Source organism: Bufo bufo, chromosome 9, assembly GCF_905171765.1.
Source record: "Bufo bufo chromosome 9, aBufBuf1.1, whole genome shotgun sequence".
In the NCBI taxonomy this organism is placed as follows: Eukaryota; Metazoa; Chordata; class Amphibia; order Anura; family Bufonidae; genus Bufo; species Bufo bufo.
Window position 1 is genome coordinate 191,735,428 of NC_053397.1, and position 25,342 is coordinate 191,760,769.

Sequence of the window (25,342 nt, forward strand, 5' to 3'; positions counted from 1 at the left end):
ACAGTGCAGTACATTTGCTTTCATTGTGTTTCCCCTTCCCAGTTGCAACAGTCTTGGTTTTGGCAAATGGGGGATGCACTGCACCACAACCATGATATGTACCAACACCCGAAGTGCACTGTATTTTGAGTTTGTCAATGGTTCAATTAATAGTAATAATATATGAGCAAATAGATGATACTGTTTAGGGATGAGCGAATCGACTTCAGATGAAACATCCAAAGTCGATTCGCATAATACTTCATTTGAATACTGTACAGAGCGCTCGCTCCGTACAGTATTAGAATGTATTGGCTCAAATGAGTCTAAGTTATTACTTCACGAAGTCTCACGAGACTTCGCATAATTTCATAAATGAATTTCTACTGTAAAAAACCATTTCCCGAACTCAGGTTCGGTTCCATGTGGTACCATGTGGAAATGGTATTCAAACAAAGTTTTATGCAAATCGACTTTGGATGTTTTATCCAAAGTCGATTCGCTCATCCCTAATACTGTTTCAAAAAGAAATTAGCTGTATTAGGTTTAGTGCAGGCAGAATTGTGCAGCGACCGGACCGCAGGGGCAATATGTGTGAGCTATGGTGGGCCGATGGGGGTAGTAATAGTTTACTCACAGTTCTGTAGAGCTCCTTGGGCCGGCGTGCAGTGAATGGAAGGACAGCACCAGTTCCTTCGGGGCACACTCTGTTGTCCAGGGACTCCCGCCAGATGGTGGTTGAGGTGCGCTTGGTGGTGTGGTTTAAGGTGCCGTGACAGCAGGGTCCCTGGTGTTCGTGACTCCAGCACCGTAAGGTGCAATGAGGGATAGTGACGAATAAGGAGAGAGTCAGGAATTAAACAAACTGGAACTTTACTTGAATAATTGCCTTGAGGTACTTATGATCCAGTAGTAATGCTTTAGTAAACAATAAGATGGCTGAGCTGCAAATCCCAACACCAGGCTCGGTAGGGCTGGTGTGGGAAAGGTACTTTCTTTAGCTGTGGCTTCCCTCCAATAACCCAGACTTCCGGTACCTGGATCTTGATCAGAACTTTGTAACCAACAAGGCGGTTTCCCTAGCGGCAGGCATCAGTCTTCTTCTCTATTCTTTAGACAGGTTGCCTTAACACACAAAAGTCCACTTCGTCTCTGGCTGGACAGTGGAACTACGGAAAGGATCCAGTAACCTTGGCCTTGATTCTCTCTCTATATTGTCCTACTGGAGAGTGCCCGGGGGCACACATCAGCAGCTACATGCTTTACGTCTCTCCTCTCCTCCACTAAGCTCTTATCTGATCTACTGTGACTGGCCTGTTCTATATATATGATGCTATGGCACCACCTAATGGTGACTAGGTGTAATCCAGTGACCAGCCTGTTGTAAGGAATTTGCAGCTATTACAGACAAAATAGACATTACATTATTAAAGGTTTAGGCACCCACTTCTGACACGGAGTGGGCACTGCAATTGTTGGGTCTAATCTGCATACTTTTGGCTGTGTTTCCTTCCCTCTGGTTTCTTTTAACGCACATGTTATTTATTTGAAAAGATGAAAGATTATGACTGCAATTAACCTACATTTCTAACTTACAGTATACAACATTTGGATATCTTATATGTTATTTTGATTTAGGCAAAAGAAGTTGAAGATCTCTTCAGACTCTCCCTTGTTGAAAGGGTTTTCACTTTTCAGGATAGGTCATCAATAACTAATCGGGTGGGATTCCACACTCGGCACCCACGCCGATCAGCAGTTTGAAGAGGCCGCTATGCTCTGGTGAGCGCCACGGCCTCCACGCTGCTTGCTAAGCACAGCACTGTCCATTGGATAGTGGCTGTGCTTGGTATTGCAGCTCAGTCCCATTGGCTTGAATGGGTCTGAGATGGACCTAGGCCACTGGTAGGTCACTGGCCTAGGAAGAGGGTGGAGCACTCCATACTCGGCACACACGCCGATCAGCAGTTTAAAGAAGCTGCTATGCTCTGGTGAGCGCCACGGCCTCCACGCTGCATACCAAGCACAGCACCATCCATTGGATAGTGGCCGTGCTTGGTTTTGCAGCTCAGTCCCGTTCACTTGAATGGGACAGAGCTTCACCTAGTCCACTGGTAGGTCATTGGCCTAGGAAGAGGGTACAGCACTCACAGAGCACCATGGCCTCTTCAAACAGCTGATCTTCGGGGGAGCTGAGGGTTGGACGCCCATTGATCAGATACTGAGGATAGGTCATCAGTATTAAACACCCGGAGAACCCATTTAAGGCTCATTTCCTTATATATCTAACAATTACTTCATCTTATTTTTCTCACTTGTAGTCTGTGTTTTATAATCATTTTGCTCTTGCTGCAATAGAAGTCCGCTCTCCAAGCACTGACTTCCAGATGAGCTTGTATTGTGCTTGTGTTTATAAATAGGAGCCAATCTGAACAAGCAGAGTTGAGATGTTCATATACTGTATGTCCTGTCGGTTTATTGGTACTCTTCAAGTGTTTTAAATACATATTACCTAAAGTGTAACCGTCCTTTCAGTATATTTTTGATAGACAGATAGTGCTTCGTCATGCAGTACATTACTTTTTTTTATAGTGTATGCCTCATATATCATGGACCAAATGTGCACTGTGTTATAAAATCAAGGTGATGTGTAACTATAATTTCAGTTAATTTTTAATATACAGTCTTGTGAAAAAATTAGGACACCCTTTGAAAGCATGTGGTTTTTTGTAACATTTTTAATAAATGGTTATTTCATCTCCGTTTCAACAATACAGAGAGATTAAAGTAATCCGACTAAACAAAGAAAACTGAAGAAAAGTCTTTTCAAGATCTTCTGTAAATGTCATTCTACAAAAATGCCTATTCTAACTGAGGAAAAAGATAGGACACCCTTGCCCCTAATAGCGAGTGTTACCTCCTTTGGCTGAAATAACTGCAGTGAGACGGTTCTTGTAGCCATCTACCAGTCTTCGACATCGGTCTGAGGAAATTTTACCCCACTCCTCAATGCAGAACTTTTTCAGCTGTGAGATGTTTGAGGGGTTTCTTGCACGTACAGCCCTTTTCAAGTCACCCCACAGCATCTCAATGGGATTCAAATCTGGACTTTGACTTGGCCATTCCAGGACTCTCCATTTCTTCTTTTTCAGCCAATCTTTGGTTGATTTACTAGTATGTTTTGGGTCATTGTCATGTTGCATGGTCCAGTTCCGCTTCAGCTTTAATTTTCTAACTGATGGTCTCACATGTTCTTCAAGCACCTTCTGATACACAGTAGAATTCATCGTGGATTCTATGATGGTGAGCTGACCAGGTCCTGCTGCAGCAAAGCAGCCCCAAACCATGACACTTCCACCTCCATGCTTCACAGTTGGTATGAGGTTCTTTTCTTGGAATGCTGTGTTTGGTTTACGCCAAACATGTCCTCTGCTGTTGTGTCCAAATAATTCAATTTTGGACTCATCTGTCCAAAGAACATTATTCCAGAAGTCCTGGTCTTTGTCAACTTTATCGCTGGCAAATGTCAGTCTGGCCTCGATGTTTCTCTTGGAAAGCAAAGGTTTCCTCCTTGCACACCTGCCATGCAAGTTAAACTTGTACAGTCTCTTTCTGATTGTAGAGGCATGTACTTCTACATCAACAGTAGCCAGAGCCTGCTGTAGTTCTCGAGATGACACTTTAGGGTTTTTGGATACCTCTTTTAGCATCTTGCGGTCTGCTCTTGGGGTGAACTTGCTGGGGCGACCAGTCCTGGGCATGTTGGCAGTTGTTTTGAAAGCCCTCCACTTGTAGACTATCTTCCGGACAGTGGAATGGCTGATTTCAAAATCTTTTGAGATCTTTTTAAATCCCTTCCCAGACTCATAGGCTGCTACAATCTTTTTTCTGAAGTCCTCTGACAGCTCTTTTGCTCTCACCATGGTGCTCACTCTCACTTCAACAGTCAGGAGCACACCAAACTAAATGTCTGAGGTTTAAATAGGGCAAGCCTCATTCAACATGCAGAGTAACGATCTACTAATTATGTGCACCTGGTGTGATATACCTGTGTGAGATCTGAGCCAATTTAAGAGGGAATACATGTGAGGGTGTCCTATCTTTTTCCTCAGTTAGAATAGGCATTTTTGTAGAATGACATTTACAGAAGATCTTGAAAAGACTTTTCTTCAGTTTTCTTTGTTTAGTTGGATTACTTTAATCTCTCTGTATTGTTGAAACGGAGATGAAATAACCATTTATTAAAAATGTTACAAAAAACCACATGCTTTCAAAGGGTGTCCTAATTTTTTCACATGACTGTAGTATAGAACAGGCATGTTAAAGATGACCTTTCCCCTTTCCTGACCTGCCTGTTTTAATAGCTTCATGTATTCCCCATGTAATAACAATCCTGGAGCATCTATTCTTATGGCTCTATGTTGTGCCATTCCTTTATTATTTCTACTAGAAGTAATGAATGAATTAGTAGCAGTCTGCAGTAAGGGTACAGAGGATGGTAACCAGTTGGGGGGGGGGGGGTGCCTGCACAGTCTGAAAATGGCAGCACTGACTGGATAGAGTGAGACTGTGCAGGTACACACCGCCAACTTGTTACCTCCCCTCTGTACCCTTACTGCAGACTGCTAGCAATTCATTCATAACTTCTAGTAGAAATAATAAAGGAATGGCACATAGAGCCATAAGAGTAGATGCTCCAGAATTGTTGTTACATGGGAAATGCATATACAGTAGCTATTAAAACAGACATGTCAGGAGTGGTGACAGGTCTTCTTAAAACTTTTTATATACTTTATTAGAAAACAGGGTATAAAGAATCTTCTTAGCAAAGCTCTAACTGAACATTGCTCAGGAGAGCCTGTCTTCAGTCTTCCGCTTTCTACTGTGTGCTGAAGACGCCTGTGTGTAACAAGTCAGATAGGCAGGGAGATGGGCAGTGATAGTTAGGGCACATGTACATAGTCAGGGACTGGGGTAGTAACAAGAGTCAGGCCGCCAGCCGCTGTATGTTACACACAGGAGTCTTCTGTGCACAGTTAAACTAAAAGCAGGCTCTCCTTCATAATGCTCAGTTACAACTTTGCTTTTTACATCCTGTTTTCTAGAACAAATAAACATTTTCCGCTAATAAAGTATATCACAGAAATATTTAACATCCCCGTCCCTACACTATATTGAAAATTAACTAAAATGACAGTTATACTTCAAGGTAACCATCACCATGCTCTCGTAACATAGTGCATGTTTGGTCCTTGATCCATGAGGCATAGACTAAAAAAAAAGTTATGCATTCCAATATGAAAATCTATCTATCTATCTATCTATCTATCTATCTATCTATCTATCTATCTGAAAAATGGCAGCACTGGATACAAAATAGTAAAAATAATAACAGAAGTGCAAGCCTAATGGGACAAGACTATTGCCCAAATAAACACCCATGTGGATGCGTTTTTTCAGCTCTTTTTTTCTGTTTTCATCTAATGAGTGCTGCCGTTTTGCTTTTTCTTTAATCTATCTATCTATCTATCTATCTCCTCAGCCATGAACACCTCCTAAATTCAAATATGTCCAAGTACATTGTACGTCATACTGTAGTACCGAGAAATGTTTGCTTTCCGTCCTAGTCCTCTAAAAATAACATAATCAAAATAATGGCAGAAAATTGCCTCCGAAGTTACTTTGTTGCATATTCTGTACCGGAGAATTATATAAGAAGTATACAAAAACAGGAAACCTGATACTTAGCGAGTACATTTCTTGTAATAAAATGCATAGTGAGACCATTTGTACAGCCTTATGAGGGGCCGAGATGGAGGATAAGGTTATTACTGGATAATCAGTGTACTTTATGTAACATTACAGGTTTTGCTTGTTCTAGAACATGTTTTAATTTATTATTCATTGACTGACGATATATTGAAATGATGTTTTACATCAAAATCCTCAATTTATTTTTCTGAAAGAGCTTTTTTTTTTTTTGCAATTGTAGCAATCAAACGGAAATTGTTCACTTGTGTGATGTGTCTTCTTATTCTATTCAAACATCCCAAGCAATCAATAAGGCCTCCCACTGAGGTTATCACCAAGCTTTACTAAAATCTAGCAGATAGCAGTGCCTTAGGGCTGTATTACACCAACAAATTATCTGACAGATTGGTCAGATGGCCAATTACACACATAGATCTTTTGTTATACGCACCAACTATTGGTCTGATTGGACAGATATTGGCCAGATAATCTATTGGTGTAATACAGCTCTTAGTTGCACACTAGTGTGAAAATTCATCACATCCGGCATAGCAGGAGAGGGCCGAAGCACCGCCAGGTCGCACTGACTATAATGGGACCCGGTAGGGATCTGGCCTGTTTCTGGCATGAGCACCGGGATTTGGCAAAGCAAAAACTGCAGAGGTTTTTATCCGTCCGAATCCCGGAACTAATATCTGAAACAGGCTGGATCCCCGCCAGGTCCCATTACAGTCTATGGGCTCTGGTGAGGAAAGGTTGTCAGATACAATGAACTCTGGCAGGCTATTCCATTGCCGGAACAGCCTGCCGGAAGATTTTAACGCTAGTATACAACGAGCCTTATAGTGTGCAATTTAAGGTGACATACCTTAACAGCAATACTATATGGTGTACAAATAATAATCCCATAGACTGCACAAATAGTATAATTATGTGCCAATAACACTGTCATATGCTGCAGTTTACAAATACCCATACAAAACACTGCCCAAATAAGTGAAATTCATTGTGCAAATGCTGATATATTTTCACACCCAGACTTCTATCAAGAGCCTGGAAATTTTTTCCTCACTCATTTGTTTAAACCATCATAGGGCAAGAACCTATAGGACCAGGAGCCTCATCACCAATGAACACATGCAGGGCCATGAGCTGTGTCTATTATCCAAATGTCTAGGGTCAGATGCTTACTGACTTAATTAAGCAAACAAATTATCCATTTACATGGGACAAGACAGCTGGCAATTATCAGGAACTGCCCATTTGTTCCCAATAATTGCCTGCTCATTTAGAGATGTTGAGAGCTGCATGTACTTGCAGCAATCACCTCGGGAATGAGGGATTGCTGCTGCAATTGTTCACCCCCCATGGAGATTTATTTTTTTCTGGGCAGTAGACCTCTTTTTAGACATTCTTAGGAATGCTCTATCCTGATATTTGCCCTGATCGTTGGCCCGTGTAAAAGGACCTTAAGACATTTGATTATTTGTCCTTTACGCATGCAAAAACACACAATCAACTCTTAGAGAAGACTACAATCATATCATGACCAAATTTTTATGTTATGTGTAATGGTCGTCTTCTGTAAGAAAACCACCCCCTAGCCTAGAAGACCACATTTCTGTGCAGTGACAGACATCTCAAAAAGGTTTCATGGTGTTTATTCTCAACATGCCTTTTTTATGGTCTTACACTTTAGCTTAAAGGGGTTATCCGAGCCTGGAAATGCCGCCCCATACGCCCGGGCCCCTCACACTGATTCTACTTACCTGGTTCCCTGCTCCCTGCGTTGCTACTGGTTCTCGCACGTCCGCGGCTGCTTCTCCCTGTGCGTGGATGAAAACATCCGGCAATGGCAGACGGTGATGGGGACAAGCTTCACACGCAATGCTAGGGAGGCTCGTCCCCGTCACCGCCTCCCATTGGCTGCGCCCTCTTCCAACACCGGATGTTTTCATCCGCGCACGGGGAGAAGCAGCGGCGGCCGTGCGGGGACCAGGAGTGGAGCGGGGAGCCAGGTAAGCAGAATCAGTGTGAGGGGCCTGGGCATTTGGGGGAACATTTCCAGGTCCGGATAACCCCTTTAATGCTTTGGAAAGGTCCATTCTTAATCCCAGCGGTACCTATGAAGGAAACTATGCTTTCCTTTTCCCCACACCTTGGTTCTGGCTCTGTGGGTCCCGGACTGTCTTCACTGCAGTTTGAGTCCAAATATTTATTTAGCTGACATCTACTGTATGCCTTCCAATTTCCCTTCCCCCACTTATCTTTATTGAAATCCAAGATGCCTCACCTTTCTTTCCCCTGACATCTACCAGCAGGAGAGGATTAGGATACTACCATACACTTCAGATGGTCAGCTGGTCCAACCAAAATCGGCAGCTTTGACTGATATTTTTTTTAGTTTGTATGAACACCTTTTGACTGGATTTGAATGTGCAGTTTTCAAGCCAAAAACAGGAGTGGGCACAAAAGTCCTTCCATTAGGCTGGATTTACACTCAGAATTTTCCAGTATTATTTATTGAGGTTTTACTTTGCCTTTTTATGACAGATTTTAGTTTAAAAATATCACTAGCTTTTCAATCAATAAAATAGGCGAATATAAGAAACATTGTAATATATCTTGTCAGGGAAAAATGCATCTTTCTCCAGTTATCATCCCCCTAAACTAAAGGTCCACGTACACATTAGAGAATTGTCGGCCAAACCTGATGTTTTTGCATGCAATCTGATCATTAATTGAGCCAACAGTCTCTCTCAAGAGAGAGAATATTTGTTTTCGGGAGATGAGAGCCTGATCAGTGGACAAAGAGGCTATTTTCTTGGCTAGGATATATTACGTTTCTTGAATTGGCTATTGATTTATGCAACATTTCTTGAAAAAGTTTTGACCATTTAAAGTCTATAGTAAAAAAAATTAAAAAAACAACACATAGAAAGTGTATTTCTCTGGGTATGACAGAAATATGCATGTTTTAAATGTTACAAAATAAAAAGGCCACGAAAAATGCTTTTAAAAATCTAATTAAAAAGCTTGAAACACTTAACATTTTTGGAAGCATTTAACCAATTATACAAAAATCATGTAGCTTAAAACACTGCACAAAAGATGCATGTGTGAATTCAGCCTGCCTGGTTCCAGCCCTGGTTTAGACCCGTTTGTTGATGCTAGTGGCATTTATACTGCAATGTGCCGCTACTAAAGTTTGTACTCTAGCTTAACATATAAGCTTTCGCAATTAAAATCAGAGGGAATGTTTTTCTTGTTTTCAAATAATTGACTCTTAACTGTTTGGCATATGGCTGAAAATATTATTTTCCATTGCTTTCACCTCGTTTTAATTTGCTTTCCATCCCCAGAACCCGGTAGCTCTCCGGTAATGAATAGATCATAATGAATGTGTTATTTACATTATATAGAGCCACAAACAAGGTAAACGGGTGGTTGTTTTCTTACCTTGCTGCTGAGCTTTAATTATTTGGTAGCTTCTCCTAAGCATTCAGAAGACAATAAATGGTGATTTTATGTGAGGATCAAAAGTATGCATTGAGAGCAGTATTATAAATGCTAATCAAGCCATCGCTAGATGTGCAAACATAATTAAGAAATCAAGAAAAAGCAATCATATTAAATTAATAGCAAAATAATCATTCTGCTAGGAAAAAAATGTGCCGTCTGGGGGGGAGGGGAGTGCAACTTATCACTACTAATCACAAGGTCCATTAATCACTGGAGAAGGGGTCAAATGGGCTTTATATTCAATAACCCAATTATTTTGGTTCAGAATTAGACGTTTCTGTAAAATGTAACATAATTACGAACACATTTTATTAAAGCCCTTCAATTTCTGTTTTTCATAATTAAACAAATATGTCCTTAATTCATGTTGTTTTTTAGCGCTTCGTTGCTTTTTGCTTTCATTGTCAGTAATGGGGGATTTGAGTCATGTTTAAAATGGTAAAATTCCATGTTAAAGTTTGCTTTAGCTATTTTGAACTCACCTAGCGTTGCCTGTATTAAAGGGGTTGTTCCATAAGATTACCCCCTGTCGATGTACCCTACTAGAACATATGGATCTTATAGAGGACCTTTCATGGGATTATGGGTTACAAACTGGTATGCTTACCAGATAGGGCCGCCCCTACAGATGCAAGCACTTTTTTTTTTCTAAAAAAATACCCCTCCGTTCCACCGCTGTGTCCCCCGCTGTTTTTGGCGCCTGATATGTTAATTTAGGGTATCGTACAGGAAGGAGGAGATGACCAGGTTTCTCTATGGGCGTCTCCTTCTCCCCGATGAGAACCTAATGTCTCCTCCTTATAGAGGGTGGTGTCCTGATAGGGACCCTACTCTGTAAGTGAGAACAGAGAGCCACTGATAAGCAGCAGGTCCTGCTTTGGCGTATGTGAGCTGCCCATGTGTTGTACGGACAGCCATTCAAATGAGCAGCCAGCCACATCACCACCCCAGGAGAAACAGCGCTTTGCCAGGGTTCTCAGGAGCCAGACCCATGGCTATGGGCTGATTTCTATGGAGGCTCTAGGATGAAAGAGGGGCTGTGATAAGACAAGCTCCATTAAGCACTGCATCGGGCACCAAAAAATGTAGCCATTTTTTACGTCAGACCTTCGTTTTTTTCTGTTTTTCTCTTGATCAGTAGAGTAAAAATAAGTCATTTCATCAATGTCCTGACCACCCCATGGCTGAACCTAAAGGATAATTGTCTATTCCGGGACTAGAATATTGATGTCTTATCCTCTGGATAGGTCTTCAGTATCTGATCAGTTGGGGTCTGACTCTCAGCACCTCTGCTGACCAGCTGTTTAAAGAGGCTATGACGCTCCAGCATGACCTCTTTCTAGTCCAGTAACGTCATGTTCATTGGTCACACATTGCCTTCAAGTGAATGGGATTGAATGCAATACCAAACACAATTACTATACAATGTATGGCACTATGCTTGGTATGGTATGGTGAGGCCACAGCACTCACTAGAGCACCTTGGTCTCTTCAAACAGCTGATTGGTGGTGTTACTGGGGGGTGGTCTCCCACCAGTCAGATACTGATAACCTGGAAATCCCTTTAGCCTTGCTGTATAGCCGTTCTATTGTCCACCTAGTTTAGTCTAGTGTTCTGTATTAAATTGGTCAAAACTTTCTCTTCTTACTCTGCTATTGTGTAACAAAGAAAAAGAAGAAAGGCTTTAATCTATGGAGGACAGGAGGTTCTTGGAATAGCTCATGAGTTTCCAAATCCCGTCATTTTTTTCTCTCCTATGACATCTTCATCTCACCCTTATGCAATGTTTCATTCTCTCCGTCACATCTGACTTTAGATATTATTTCTGATCAACCTTGTTCCACCTCTAATATATGCTTGCCCACATCCCTCAGTTCCTATTTCTTTCTCACCCACGTTTAGCTTTCCTATTTATTGTCTAATTCACGTAACATAAATAAGAAAACTGGATTGATTTTCTGGCTAAACACAGCCAAATTGCCATTGTGATAAGGTTTCATGTGCTTTGTGTCAGTTGAGGTCCTTACGGTGTCTTACCCCAAAAGAAAGCACCTTAAAATGCATATACAGAAGTAAACTGTCTCCTTGTACACATTGTATACTCTCAATGCACACTCACTCCTCTATATAGTGTATTAAATGGGTTGTAAACTGATAAATTCACTACCAGCATACAGTATAGTGGATGTCTGCGTGGGGTGTATACAGATTTTCTGAACAATGGCGTTTGGAAAATAATACAGCTTATTACAATAGTAACAAAGTGGATTCAATTATTATGAAAACTTACCGGTGCCCTGCAGGAATTGACCTGTGGTGTGGATTTTAAATCTGCCATATGAATTTTTGCTGCTGATATCCACTGATTTCACCCTTTGAAAAGCATGGGGGGACATCCATGGCAAATCCGTAGGAAAACCTGCAACAAATTCTGGTTTTCTGCCACAAATTACGTACCATGTGGACGTACCCTAAGGGTTCTTGGTTTATGCATAGCTCTGGTTCACCTGATTGAAACTCTTCTTTGATTGATCCAAGGCTCCGTTCCCGCGTTATGATACTTTTTCTTAAAGGGTTTATCCTGGATAGGTCATCGATATCAGATTGGCAGGGGCACAACTACCGGGATCCCCACCGCTCTGTGAGTGCCTTGGCCTCTTCCTAGTTCATGTCACGTCACTGTACATTAGCAGCAGAGATGAAGAAGGTCACGGCACTCCAAAAGCAAATTCAATGTGTTTTAATCCACCAAATGTTCAGCAGCAACGTTTCGACAACAGTCTTTATCAAGCTACATACTGTACATTAGCCACATGGCCTAGTTGCAGCTCAGTCGCATTCAAGTGAATGGGGCTGAGCTTCAATGCCAAGCACAACCACTATTCAATGTATGGCGCTGTGCTTGGAAAGCTGCTGGGAGCCTGCAGTGCTCATCAGATAGCAGCCCACTGAAACAGCTGATGGGTGGAGGTGCTGGAAGACAGGCCGCCGCCAATGTGATAACGATGACCTATCCTATGAATATGTCATCATTATTTTTACCCAGATAACCCTGTTAATATGAAAATGAGGAATTTGGTGCATTCAGAGTGTAACCATTGCTCTTGTTGGACCCAGTCTCCACTCATTTCTGTAGCCAATCCCTCCCTGTCTGTTTAGAATGACCGGGCCAGGCAGTGGCAAAGCCCAAGGCAGCGAGGAAAGGGCTGGCTACGGAAAGGATTGGATCTTGGGTGCAACAAGAGCAACGATGACCAATGATGACTCCCTAATTGCACCAAAGGCCTAATTTGCATATTGACAAAAAGTATCATAACCCGGGAACGGAGCCTCAGATCAACTAAAGAAAAACAGCGTTTTAATCAAGTGAACTACAGCTATGTGTCTATGCAAATAGTTGGATAGGTAGGTCGCTGGTGACAAATTCCCTTAAAAAGATGATCTGTCACCTCCCCTGACATGTCTCTGTTAGGAACTACTTGAACCCCTATCTAATAACAATCCTGGAGCCTCAATTCTTATAATTCTGTAAAGTGCCTTGCCTTATTGGGGCCCCAAATACTGCTGGAACTTCCTGCTGAGAGAGAGACAGAGAGAGCTGTGTTATTCACAGTCTGACATTGTACGACATCATATGTCACTGTCTATCCCATGCATTGCATCATCCTTTTAAACCATGATGTAAGATATTTATTTTATTTAAGTATTTATTTTTTGGGCAATAGAAACTAAATCTAATCCTCATGACAGCCTGCTGAAATCCTCTGCGGCAGGGCTTTGCTTATAATAATACCCTTGCCAAAATTAACAACAGCTTACGTGCACACAAATGCACGTACTACACAGAATTATTGGACATGTATGAAATCAATGGGAAATTCCAATATAGTACTGCTCCCAAGGGTTGGAGATTATCCGGTGGTTGCAGTTTTATTACCACTAAGCTTTTACAGATGGGGGAGGGGAGAGTATTCATTAAAAGAGAAGTTAAAGCAGATAGAAAATACCCAGCGGTGTCATACATCTCTCCTGCACTGTCCTGGGTTCGTATTATTTCTGCTGTAGTGCTACAGAAGGCTCCTAATGGTCTTGATGAAATGTTCAGCGCGTTTCAGTAAAGCCAGACCCATTGCAGAGAAAGTAGGTTACCAATTTCAAAAATATATGATCTCTGCCTTTCATCGAAATGTACTGTAAACAGGAATGTCGCCTCCATGTAGCTGTGAGATACACAGAGAAAATACTAAAATACTTACCACACTGGTTAGTTCAGATATACACCATGATGTTTATGGAGATAAGTCCTTGTAGGGTTCTATTGGTATCATACATACAGTACACGGGAGACACACATTATAATGTATGTCAATGTACATTATCATGTATGAACACATTAAGTTGGAAGCTGATATACTCAGCCAGGCTTAGTCACTCAGCATCTGAAATAATTCTATACTTTAAAGGGATATTATGGTTTCGACCTATAAATATTATTGGTATAATGAAAAGTGATACAATTATCCAATATGCTTTTTGTATCAATTCCTCATGGTTTTCAAATTCTACTGACCTTCATTTAATCCCTTAAAGGGGTTATCCAATACTATAAAATGCGGGTGATGCTAGGGAGGCTCGTCCCCTCCGCTGACACCGGATGTTTAGATCCGTACACGGTGATAAGCAGCTGCGGCATTGCGGGAACCAGGAGCGGCGCTGGGAGCCAGGTAAGTATATTCAGTGTGAGGGGCCCAGAATATGGGGGGGGGGGGATTTTATAGTCTTTGATAACCCCTTTAATGACCACCCGGACAGTGTAGGTACCAAGTGTGCAGCAATGTCTTTTGTCTTGGCTCCATTAGGGTATGACCCCACGGCATGGTCGTGAGCTGTCCGGGACACGGCCGTGCTACAGTCGATTAACCACATGGCGAATTAAGCCGCATCTGCCTTATATTTAACTATTATTTAATGAACGAAGACTGCACTGTATAGCCTGTCTTCATTGTTAATGGCCGCGCAGTATTGAAGGTGCCGCACAGCTATTAACAATGAAGACCTGCTATACAGTGTGGTCTTCATTAAATAAGAGTCAGCTGTGGCCTAATAGGCTGCATGGTTCTCGACTGTGCTATGTGGTTGTACCCCAAACGCTCCTGCTCCTAGAGATTGGGTGTTGGAAACCTTGAGGAGAAGACGGAAGTGGTTTGCAACTGCTCGTGGCTTCTCTTTTGCAGTCTACCTAGCGCTCAATGAGCACTATCTAGTGAATAGAGGAAGTGGCAATGCTGCGGCTCCTTTTGAATCCTTTTTTGCACAATTTACTCTAAAACTAAAAAAAGATAAATATTTCTCATCGATGGCTAAATTGCAATTTAACGTCTGACCCCTTAAAAGGGCCTACAGATAGGTGTCTCAAGTTTGGCCAATAGTTTGAATCATGGTACTAGACTCTAAAAGGTTTCATAGAGAAACCACCTTCGTGTGGCGCTTGAGAGACCATTTTCTTTCTTCCGCAGTTGCTATTAATGGAAACAGAAGAATGTTAGCAAATTCTTGGATTATGGTGACTGAGTGTGGAGCACGTAATGTGCGGCTGAAGGGTCTTGTAGCTCATGTAGTGGACAAATGTTCAGCAGTGAACAGCGGTCCTTCTACAGTAGTATGACACTTGTGCACAGTAGATATATGGAAGCCTATAGACTGAACCCTGGGGTTATGTTTGAAGGATTGTTTCTTATTTTCTTCGGTGACTTCTAATGAGTTTACATTGCATTACACATGAGATAATAGGATAATTTAACTCCACAGCCTTTGTATTGCCAGGGAATAGGTATAGCTTTCAATTTCAGGTTCTGCTCTAAAACACCCTCTATATAGTGATAAGCAGGACCTCTGTGTAATCAGTGGTCAGCATTGCTTTCTGATCTGTTGTGAATGACACATCAGTAATGTCTATACACCTATTAGAAAGCAACTTTTGCTTTTATAAGTCATCTCCCTGCTCCCCTACAATCTCGTCTAGCCCGGGGCTCACTCATCAGTGTGATTACTCCAATGCTGTTAGCTACACCACTGGTCCCAGGCATTACATGCCTCATAGACACTGCTAAAAACAACAAGAATACAAGGAGAGAAAAACAGTAACAATTTACACTTACAAAGTTAGCAATAGAGAAATGTACAGTAGTGATAGAGATAAACAGATGCAGGAACTATTTTAGGGACTGTTCACACCACGTTTTTGTCCCACGTTTAACATGTACAGTCAGGTCCATAAATATTGGGACATCAACACAATTCTAACATTTTTGGCTCTATACACCACCACAATGGATTTGAAATGAAACAAACAAGATGTGCTTTAACTGCAGACTGTCAGCTTTAAGTTGAGGGTATTTACATCCCACTTATTAAGGAACCAAAAGTAATGGGACAATTGGCTTCTCAGCTGTTCCATGGCCAGGTGTGTGTTATTCCCTCATTATCCCAATTACAATGAGCAGATAAAAGGTCCAGAGTTCATTTCCAGTCTGCTATTTGCATTTGGAATCTGTTGCTGTCAACTCTCAAGATGAGATCCAAAGAGCTGTCACTATCAGTGAAGCAAGCCATCATTAGGCTGAAAAAACACAACAAACCCATCAGAGAGATAGCAAAAACATTAGGCGTGGCCAAAACAACTGTTTGGAACATTCTTAAAAAGAAGGAACGCACCGGTGAGCTCAGCAACACCAAAAGACCCGGAAGACTACGGAAAACATCTGTGGTGGATGACCGAAGAATTCTTTCCCTGGAGAAGAAAACACCCTTCACAACAGTTGGCCAGATCAAGAATACTCTCCAGAGGTAGGTGTATGTGTGTCAAAGTCAACAATCAAGAGAAGACTTAGCCAGAGTCAATACAGAGGGTTCACCACAAGATGTAAACCATTGGTGAGCCTCAAAAGCAGGAAGGTCAGATTAGAGTTTGCCAAATGACATCTAAAAAAGCCTTCACAGTTCTGGAACAACATCCTATGGACAGATGAGACCAAGATCAACTTGTACCAGAGTGATGGGAAGAGAAGAGTATGGAGAAGGAAAGGAACTGCTCATGATCCTAAGCATACCACCTCATCAGTGAAGCATGGTGGTGGTAGTGTCATGGCGTGGGTATGTATGGCTGCCAATGGAACTGCTTCTCTTGTATTTATTGATGATGTGACTGCTGACAAAAGCAGCAGGATGAATTCTGAAGTGTTTCGGGCAATATTATCTGCTCATATTCAGCCAAATGCTTCAGAACTCATTGGACGGCGCTTCACAGTGCAGATGGACAATGACCCAAAGCATACTGCAAAAGCAACCAAAGAGTTTTTTAAGGGAAAGAAGTGGAATGTTATGCAATGGCCAAGTCAATCACCGGACCTGAATCCGATTGAGCATGCATTTCACTTGCTGAAGACAAAACTGAAGGGAAAATGCCCCAAGAACAAGCAGGAACTGAAGACAGTTGAAGTAAAGGCCTGGCAGAGCATCACCAGGGATGAACCCCAGCGTCTGGTGATATCTATGCGTTCCAGACTTCAGGCTGTAATTGACTGCAAAGGATTTGCAACCAAGTATTAAAAAGTGAAAGTTTGATTTATGATTATTATTATGTCGCAATACTTTTGATCCCCTAACAAGTGGGAGGCACATATGCAAACTGTAATTGCTACACCGTTCACCTGATTTGCATCTAAATACCCTCAAATTAAAGCTGACAGTTTGCAGTTAAAGCACATGTTGTTCATTTCATTCCAAATCCATTGTGATGGTGTATAGACCCAAATATGTTGGAAATGTGTCGATGTCCGAATATTTATGGACCTGACTGTACTTTGAGAAAAAATGATGCGAAAGCATAGTAATAGTATGCTGCTTGTTATTCTGGGTTTCTCGGCAATATATATGCGTTGTGTGGGAGGTACTCTGTCTCATTATGGAGAGCTCCTAGTATGCTTAGTATGTGTGTAGAGTATTGCAGCCAGGCAATGCCCCTCTGGGTTTCTGGGAAAGATATTCAAATTAGCTTTCCTAAGCCTATCTGATGCTAACAGATGTAAGACGTGCAAATTTTCATCTATTTTTCCCAGAAACCCAGATGAACGTTGACTGGTTTAGGAGACTCCTCATGCATACTTGGTCCCCTCCATAAGAATAAATAGTACCCCATAATTTCAGTTTTCGCCTCAGGCAGCAGGAAGGCTAGATGCACCCCTGGATACAAGCACTTACTGTTGTGTGACACATGTCGCTGTGTAGTCCCAGTCTTATGTATCATTTAGTCTTTCTACAAAGGTAGGTTGGAAATCCAGTGGGTATTTTGATGGCAGCCATGAGTGGTTGTCACCTAGTCACAGAAGAATATTCAAAAATGTGTTTTTTTCAGTATTGTGGCAAGTTGGGGGATTTTTATTGGTCATATACAGTACAGACCAAAAGTTTGAACACACCTTCTCATTCAAAGAGTTTTCTTTATTTTCATGACTATGAAGGCATCAAAACTATGAATTAACACATGTGGAATTATATACATAACAAACAAGTGTGAAACAACTGAAAATATGTCATATTCTAGGTTCTTCAAAGTAGCCACCTTTTGCTTTGATTACTGCTTTTCACACTCTTGGCATTCTCTTGATGAGCTTCAAGAGGTAGTCCCCTGAAATGGTCTTCCAACAGTCTTGAAGGAGTTCCCAGAGATGCTTAGCACTTGTTGGCCCTTTTGCCTTCACTCTGCGGTCCAGCTCACCCCAAACCATCTCGATTGGGTTCAGGTCCGGTGACTGTGGAGGCTAGGTCATCTGGCGCAGCACCCCATCACTCTCCTTCATGGTCAAATAGCCCTTACTTTCAAAGTTTTCCCAATTTTTCGTCTGACTGACTGACCTTCATTTCTTAAAGTAATGATGGCCACTCGTTTTTCTTTACTTAGCTGCTTTTTTCTTGCCATAATACAAATTCTAACAGTCTATTCAGTAGGACTATCAGCTGTGTATCCACCTGACTTCTCCTCAATGCAACTGATGGCCCCAACCCCATTTATAAGGCAAGAAATCCCAATTATTAAACCTGACAGGGCACACCTGTGAAGTGAAAACCATTTCAGGGGACTACCTCTTGAAGCTCATCAAGAGAATGCCAAGAGTGTGCAAAGCAGTAATCAAAGCAAAAGGTGGCTACTTTGAAGAACCTAGAATATGACATATTTTCAGTTGTTTCACACTTGTTTGTTATGTATATAATTTCACATGTGTTAATTCATAGTTTTGATGCCTTCAGTGTGAATCTACAATTTTCATAGTCATGAAAATAAAGAAAACTCTTTGGATGAGAAGGTGTATCCAAACTTTTGGTCTGTACTGTATGTCGATTACATGTCATATTGTTCTCTATGTTAAAGGGAACCTGTCACCGGGATTTTGTGTATAGAGCTGAGGACATGGCTTGCTAGATGGCCGCTAGCACATCCGCAATACCCAGTCCCCATAGCTCTGTGTGTGTTTATTGTGTAAAAAAAAACGATTTGATACATATGCAAATTAACCTGAGATGAGTCCTGTTCCTGACTCATCTCAGGGACAGGACTCATTTCAGGTTAATTTGCATATGTATCAAATCATTTTTTTTTTACACAATAAAAGCACACAGAGCTATGGGGACTGGGTATTGCGGATGTGCTAGCGGCCATCTACCTACCCATGTCCTCAGCATTATACCCAAAATCCCGATGACAGGTTCCCTTTAACTTTCTGCAGAGCATTGGACTTTCTATGCTGTTGTCCTGATTTGCCATATGATATTAATTTACAGTGGGAAAAAACTATAACTCATTTTTGCAGAGATAATATAATGGTCATTAAGTTTTATCTTTTGCCCTCTAGTTCTTCCAAGAAACAGGTCTAGCTGCAAACAAGTCCAGCCGTCCTCCGCGAGGGCGATATCCGCTACAGCGCTGATGACCAATGACCTCAACAATTACCACTCAGGGAGAGCCATATGGACAGTTATTAAATTGCATTGTGTTTTTTTAATTTTATATCACAGGGCCAAGTGTAAAACGACTTCTTTTTGTTCATTTAAGAGATTTTTTTTAGAGATAATAATTCTTTGTAATTATCCTGTTTTAACCCTTCAAAATGAAAATTAAAAACCATTTACTGCACAAGAAATAATGCATGGTTTTGGTTGTGTGTTGTGTGTGTCACTGGACGATTTAGAGGTGAATAAGTGGGAAAAATGGAATATCAGTGACTTCCTACTTCGAGATGGAGCAGACTCTGGTGCTGGCTACTTTCACACTAGCGTTTTGGCTGGATCCGGCAGGGTCCAGCAAAAATGCTTCCGTTACTGATAATACAACCATCTGCATCCGTTATGAACGGATCTGGTGGTACAGTCCTAATCAAAAGTTCAAGACCACTTGAAAAATGGCAAAAAATCATATTTAGCATGGCTGGATCTTAATAAGGTTCCAAGTAGAGCTTCAACATGCAACAAGAATGAGAGTGAGACAAAACATTTTTTTGAGCATTCAATTTAATGAAAACAACGAATAAACTGAAACAGGCTGTTTTTTCAGCTGATCAAAAGTTTAGGACCACACCTCCAAAAAAAACTAAACCCCCCCAAAACAGAAATCCAACTTCCAAACATGAACTCAGTAATGAGTAGCTCCGCCGTTATTGTTTATCACTTAAAAAATTTGTTTCGGCATGCTTGATGCAAGCGTTTCCATGAGGTGAGTGGGAACATTTCTCCAAGTGGTGAAGACGGCCGCACGAAGGCCATCTACTGTCTGGAACTGTTGTCCATTTTTGTAAACTTCCCTTGCCATCCATCCCCAAAGATTCTCAATTGGATTTAGATCAGGGGAACACGCAGGATGGGCCAAAAGAGTGATGTTATTCTCCTGGAAGAAGTCGCTTGTCCTGCGGGCATTGTCCTGTTGAAAAACCCAGTTGTTACCACACAGACGAGGGACCTCAGTCATGAGGAATGCTCTCTGCAACATCTGGACATAGCCAGCGGCCGTTTGACGCCCCTGCACTTCCTGAAGCTCCATTGTTCCACTGAAGTAAAAAGCACCCCAGACCATTATGGCGCCCCCTCCACTGTGGCGCGTAGAAAACATCTCAGGTGGGATCTGCTTGTCATGCCAGTAACGTTGGAAACCATCAGGACCATCAAGGTTAAATTTTTTCTCATCAGAGAATAAAACTTTCTTCCACCTTTGAATGTCCCATGTTTGGTGCTCTCTTGCAAAGTCCAAATGAGCAGTTCTGTGCCGTTCAAGGAGACGAGGTCTTAAAGACCTTCAGTCTCAGATGCAGTCTGATGGTTATGGGGCTGCGGTCAGCACCATTAAGGGCCTTAATTTGGGTCGAGGATTGCCCAGTGTCTTGACGGACAGCCAATTGGATCCCCAGGCTCAGTGCTGATGAAATTTTTTTGGGTCTTCCACTTTACTTTTTTGTTCCATAACCCTCAGGATCATTTAAGAAATTCCAAATGACTGTCTTACTGCGTCCCACCTCATCAGCGATGGCGCGCTGTGGAGAGACCCTGCTTATGCAGTTCAACAACCTGACCACGTTCAAAAAGGGAGAGTTTTTTTGCCTTTGCCATCACAACGTGTGACTACCTGACAGAAAATGACAATGAATCCACATCTTTGCACAGATTTGACCTTTTAAAGGCATGTGGTCCTAAAATTTGGATCAGCTGAAAAATAGCCTGTTTCAGTTTATTCGTTGTTTTCAATTATTTGAATGCTCAAAAAATGTTTTGTCTCACTCTCATTTCTTCTTGTTGCATGTTGAAGCTCTACTTGGAACCTTGTTAAGATCCAACAATGTAAATTTTGCCATTTTTTAAGTGGTCTTAAACTTTTGATCAGGACTGTATTATCTTTAACATAGCCAAGATGGATCCGTCATGAACTCTATTAAAAGTCAATGGGGGACTGATCCGTTTTCTATTGTGGCAGATTTTGGCAGAGAAAATGGATCCGTCCCATGACGGAAAGCAAAATACAACATGTTACGGTTTGCTCTCCAGTCTGGGAACGCAACAAAACGGAATAGAATGCATTTTGGAGCATTCTGTTCTGTTCAGTTCAGTTTTGTCCCCATTGAAAATGAATGGGGACAAAACTGAAGCATTTTTTACTGGTATCGAGACCCTATGGCGGAACTCAGTACCAGAAAACGTAAACGTTAGTGTGAAAGTACAATTACATTGACCAAAAGTGCCAGGGGTAAAACGTATCCGTAGGGCCTTTTGTCTTTTACTATTGCACACAGTGATGTCAAAACATAGAGATATTTTACATAGTGATGTGCCAGTGTAACAATAATGCACTCAGTGGAGTTACAGCACTGGAATCACACAGTGATGTCACAATACAGGGAGGAGGTGCTAAGTGATGTCACAGCACAAGAATAAAGCAATGTCATTGAAGGGATAATGCACACAGTGATGTCATAATGGAGAGCTTATTGTGATGTTGCAGTGCAAGAATAATCCACTCAGTCAAGTTACAGCACAGTAATTATACAGTGATGCCACAGTACAGAGCTAAGTGATGTCACAGAACAAGAATAAAGCGCCTAGTGATGTAACATTAAAAGGGATAATGCACACAGTAATGTCAAAACTTACAAATAACTCACGCTCATGTTGCAGTGTGAGGATAACCCACTCCATGAAATTAGAGCACGTTAATTATACATATGCCATGGTAGAGAGATAAACCAATAAGTGACGTCACAGTGCCAAAATGGTGCATGCATGTCGCAGGGACAAGAATAGTACACAGAGATTTGTACAGAGATATTGCACATGGTGATGTCACAACATAGGAGTAATTCACACCTTGATGTCGCTTAACAAAATAATACACTTACTGTATAGTAAAGTAACAGAAGTAATCTTACAGTACAGGGATAATGCAGAAAGTGATGTCATACTTTAAGGATAATGCACATGATCAAACCAAAATACATGAACAGCACACACAAAAATTTCATCCTCCAGACGGTGACATCACAGCATGGGAATAAAACGTAACATTTCACCAGGCAGAGTTAATGCTCACAATGCCACAGTACAGCCAGAATGTAATGTTTGTTATATGTTTTAGAACTGGGATCTCTTAGTTAATGAAACATAACTTTTAATTAAATATGCTAATAAAAAAATGTAATGAAGGTACAAAAGGTAATGAATCCTACCGGGGACACGCGGTCAGTTCCCCATGGTAACGTACCAGCCTCTCATGATGTCACATCCAGTTTCTGTCAGGAATGAGGAATGGGAAGGGACTGTGGGATGAGCCTCTTCTAAAGGCGGAGCCATTTATTTTAAAGGAAGGTGAGTGCACTTATCCACTGCCACATATCTCTATACTGCCAGTCACGCTGCTCCCTGATGAGTGATATAACATGGCAATATGCGTTGGAGGAAAAAAGGGATTAGTATAGGACAGAGTCAGTAAGCCTAGAGCCAAGGTTCCAGGCTGGGGGTCGCTCTTTTCAGGGCGGGTGCTCCGATTACAGCCATGTTAGCTTTGCCCCATCTTTGTCCCGAATCTTACAGGGAAAGATACTACAGGCGTTAGGTCAATAGGCTAGGGAACATTTATCCACTGATAACCTACCTTGTTGAACATTTGGAACATGGAGTTACCCTTCCTTATTTTAGGTGTCATGCCTTTGATATAAATCACAGAAAAAATGCACCAAACGGATATGTCCCTGACTATACTGGCTAGTCATAAATGCAGATATTAAAAGCTGAGACTTTTGCCAATATATTCCTGTCAGGAAAATATCGGAGCCCATCATGCACCACGTCACGGTCACTCAGCATGGCAAGGGGTCCTACCACTAAGCTACCTATGGTGTGAACAGGGGTCTGAAGGTGATGTAATCCAGCTCACAGCCAGGCTTCCACACAACCACCTAGCAGGACAACTAGTGCAATGTGAACAAAGCAAGACTGTAAGCCACGCCCATATCAGACCATGTGATGGAGGTTACCAGGTGCAAAAGAGAGTGTTTGAATGCCAGGTAAAGGCACATACACTACATATAAAACAAGACACAAACACAGAAATATAGTGACAATTCTGGAGGAGCTGCTCAACCCCTAACACTGTAGCGTGTTTTTCATTGGGGGAGCAGCTCCACCGCATGTGGACCGCAGCAAACGACTATCCCCAGCAAAAAAATGCATACGGTGGAGGATGTCGGCGCGGTCCACATGCACCACAAAGGCATCCTACACAAAACGGAGCATTGTGCGGATGAAAATATAATCATATAAATCACAGAAAAAATGCACCAAACGGATATGTCACTGACTATACTGGCTAGTCATAAATGCAGATATTAAAAGCTGAGACTTTTGCCAATATATTCCTGTCAGGAAAATATCGGAGCCCATCATGCACCACGTCACGGTCACTCAGCATGGCAAGGGGTCCTACCACTAAGCTACCTATGGTGTGAACAGGGGTCTGAAGGTGATGAAATCCAGCTCACAGCCAGGCTTCCACACAACCACCTAGCAGGACAACTAATGCAATGTGAACAAAGCAAGACTGTAAGCCACACCCATATCAGACCATGTGATGCATGATGGGCTCCGATATTTTGTGTAGGATGCCTTTGTGGTGCATGTGGACCGCGCCGACATCCTCCACCGTATGCATTTTTTTGCTGGGGATAGTCGTTTGCTGCGGTCCACATGCTGTGCGGCTGCTCCCCCAATAAAAAACACGCTACAGTGTTAGGGGTTGAGCAGCTCCCCCAGATTTGCCACTATATTTCTGTGTTTGTGTCATGCCTTTGATACCTGACTAGAGGACTAGCCCAGCTGCAATAATCTCATATTGTATCTGGACCTCAGATCCTCTATTAACTTAAACGGTGCCCCCCACCATGCCAATTTCTTAACCTAACCCCTTTGCCACATTCTCCGTGGCCCTTCCGCTGCCCCCCTCTTGCCCCTACCTGTTACTGCCTGAGGCCTCACCTGGCCTCATTGGTGGTGCACCCCTGTATCCATCACCTTATCTTCGTTCACTATATTTTTATTAGCATATTTAAATAAAAGTTAGGTTTTGTTAACTAAGAAATTCCAGTCCTAAAACCCATATTATTTCTCTCTGGGTACATTAGTCTGGGGCACAGTTACTTTGATCCCACACATTATTACGATAATGTAATGTTGTCACAGTAAATGAAAATGCAAAAAGCGGTGCCACGGAAGGACAATGCACACAGCAGTTACATGTAACCATGGCACTACATAACAAAACTTGGAAAATGGCTCTATTCACTTTTCCATGCCCTCTCAGTACGTTGAACTAATGTGTCCTTTGCTGGTAGACGGACATGTCCCTAGCCCAGTCCTACCATCTGGATCCTCTTAAATGAGCAGCAGAGTGATTCCTGCCATTGTGCAGGCCAGCCAATAAGTATAAGTGCACTAGAAGCGGCCATTTCTTGCCAGCACTGAACACATTAAGTTGACCGTCTGACAGAATGAAAATAACACCAAGGGGCATAATAACAAATATGTAACAGCAATATCTGCACACAGGAGTTTTTTTTTTAAAAGGACCTGTCCCCTCTCCTGACATGTCTGTTTTAGAAAATACTTGCATTCCCCAAAGTAATAACAATTCTGGAGCATCTATTCTTATGAATCTATGCTGTGCTATTCCTTTATGATTCCTGCTACAATTTACAAATGAATTGCTTGCAGTCTGCAAAAAAAGATGGGTATTACCTGTAGGAAGCACGCCCCTGCCCGGTCCGACACTAGCAACCCTGATTGTATAGTGTCAGACTGGCCAGGGACACCCCCCCTCCAACTGGTAATAGTCATCTGGACCTTCATTGCAAACCACTAGCAATTCATTTATAAAGTTCTAGAAGGAATAATAAATGAAAAGCAGAACATAGAGTCATAAGAATAGATGCTTTAGAATTGTTATTAAAAGGGGAATGAAAGAACTTGCTAAAACAGACACATCAGGGGAGGTGACAGCAACTC

The 25,342-nt window shown here is 41.9% G+C and overlaps 1 protein-coding gene across 4 annotated transcripts in view; it reads left to right on the forward strand.

Moving 5' to 3' along the window:
* The window catches only part of LOC120979751 (protein transport protein Sec16B-like), a 269,654-nt gene extending 250,211 nt beyond the window's left edge, over positions 1 to 19,443 (forward strand). For 3 of the 4 annotated variants that reach the window (XM_040408708.1, XM_040408707.1, XM_040408706.1), the window contains one exon: positions 19,162 to 19,443. In XM_040408708.1, coding sequence (XP_040264642.1) covers positions 19,162 to 19,236 — 75 coding nt within the window. In that variant the 3' untranslated portion in view covers positions 19,237 to 19,443. Of the gene's footprint in view, positions 1 to 19,119 lie in introns of all 4 variants that reach the window. The other variant, XM_040408709.1, reaches the window with a different exon arrangement.
* Positions 19,444 to 25,342: the final 5,899 nt, after the last annotated feature.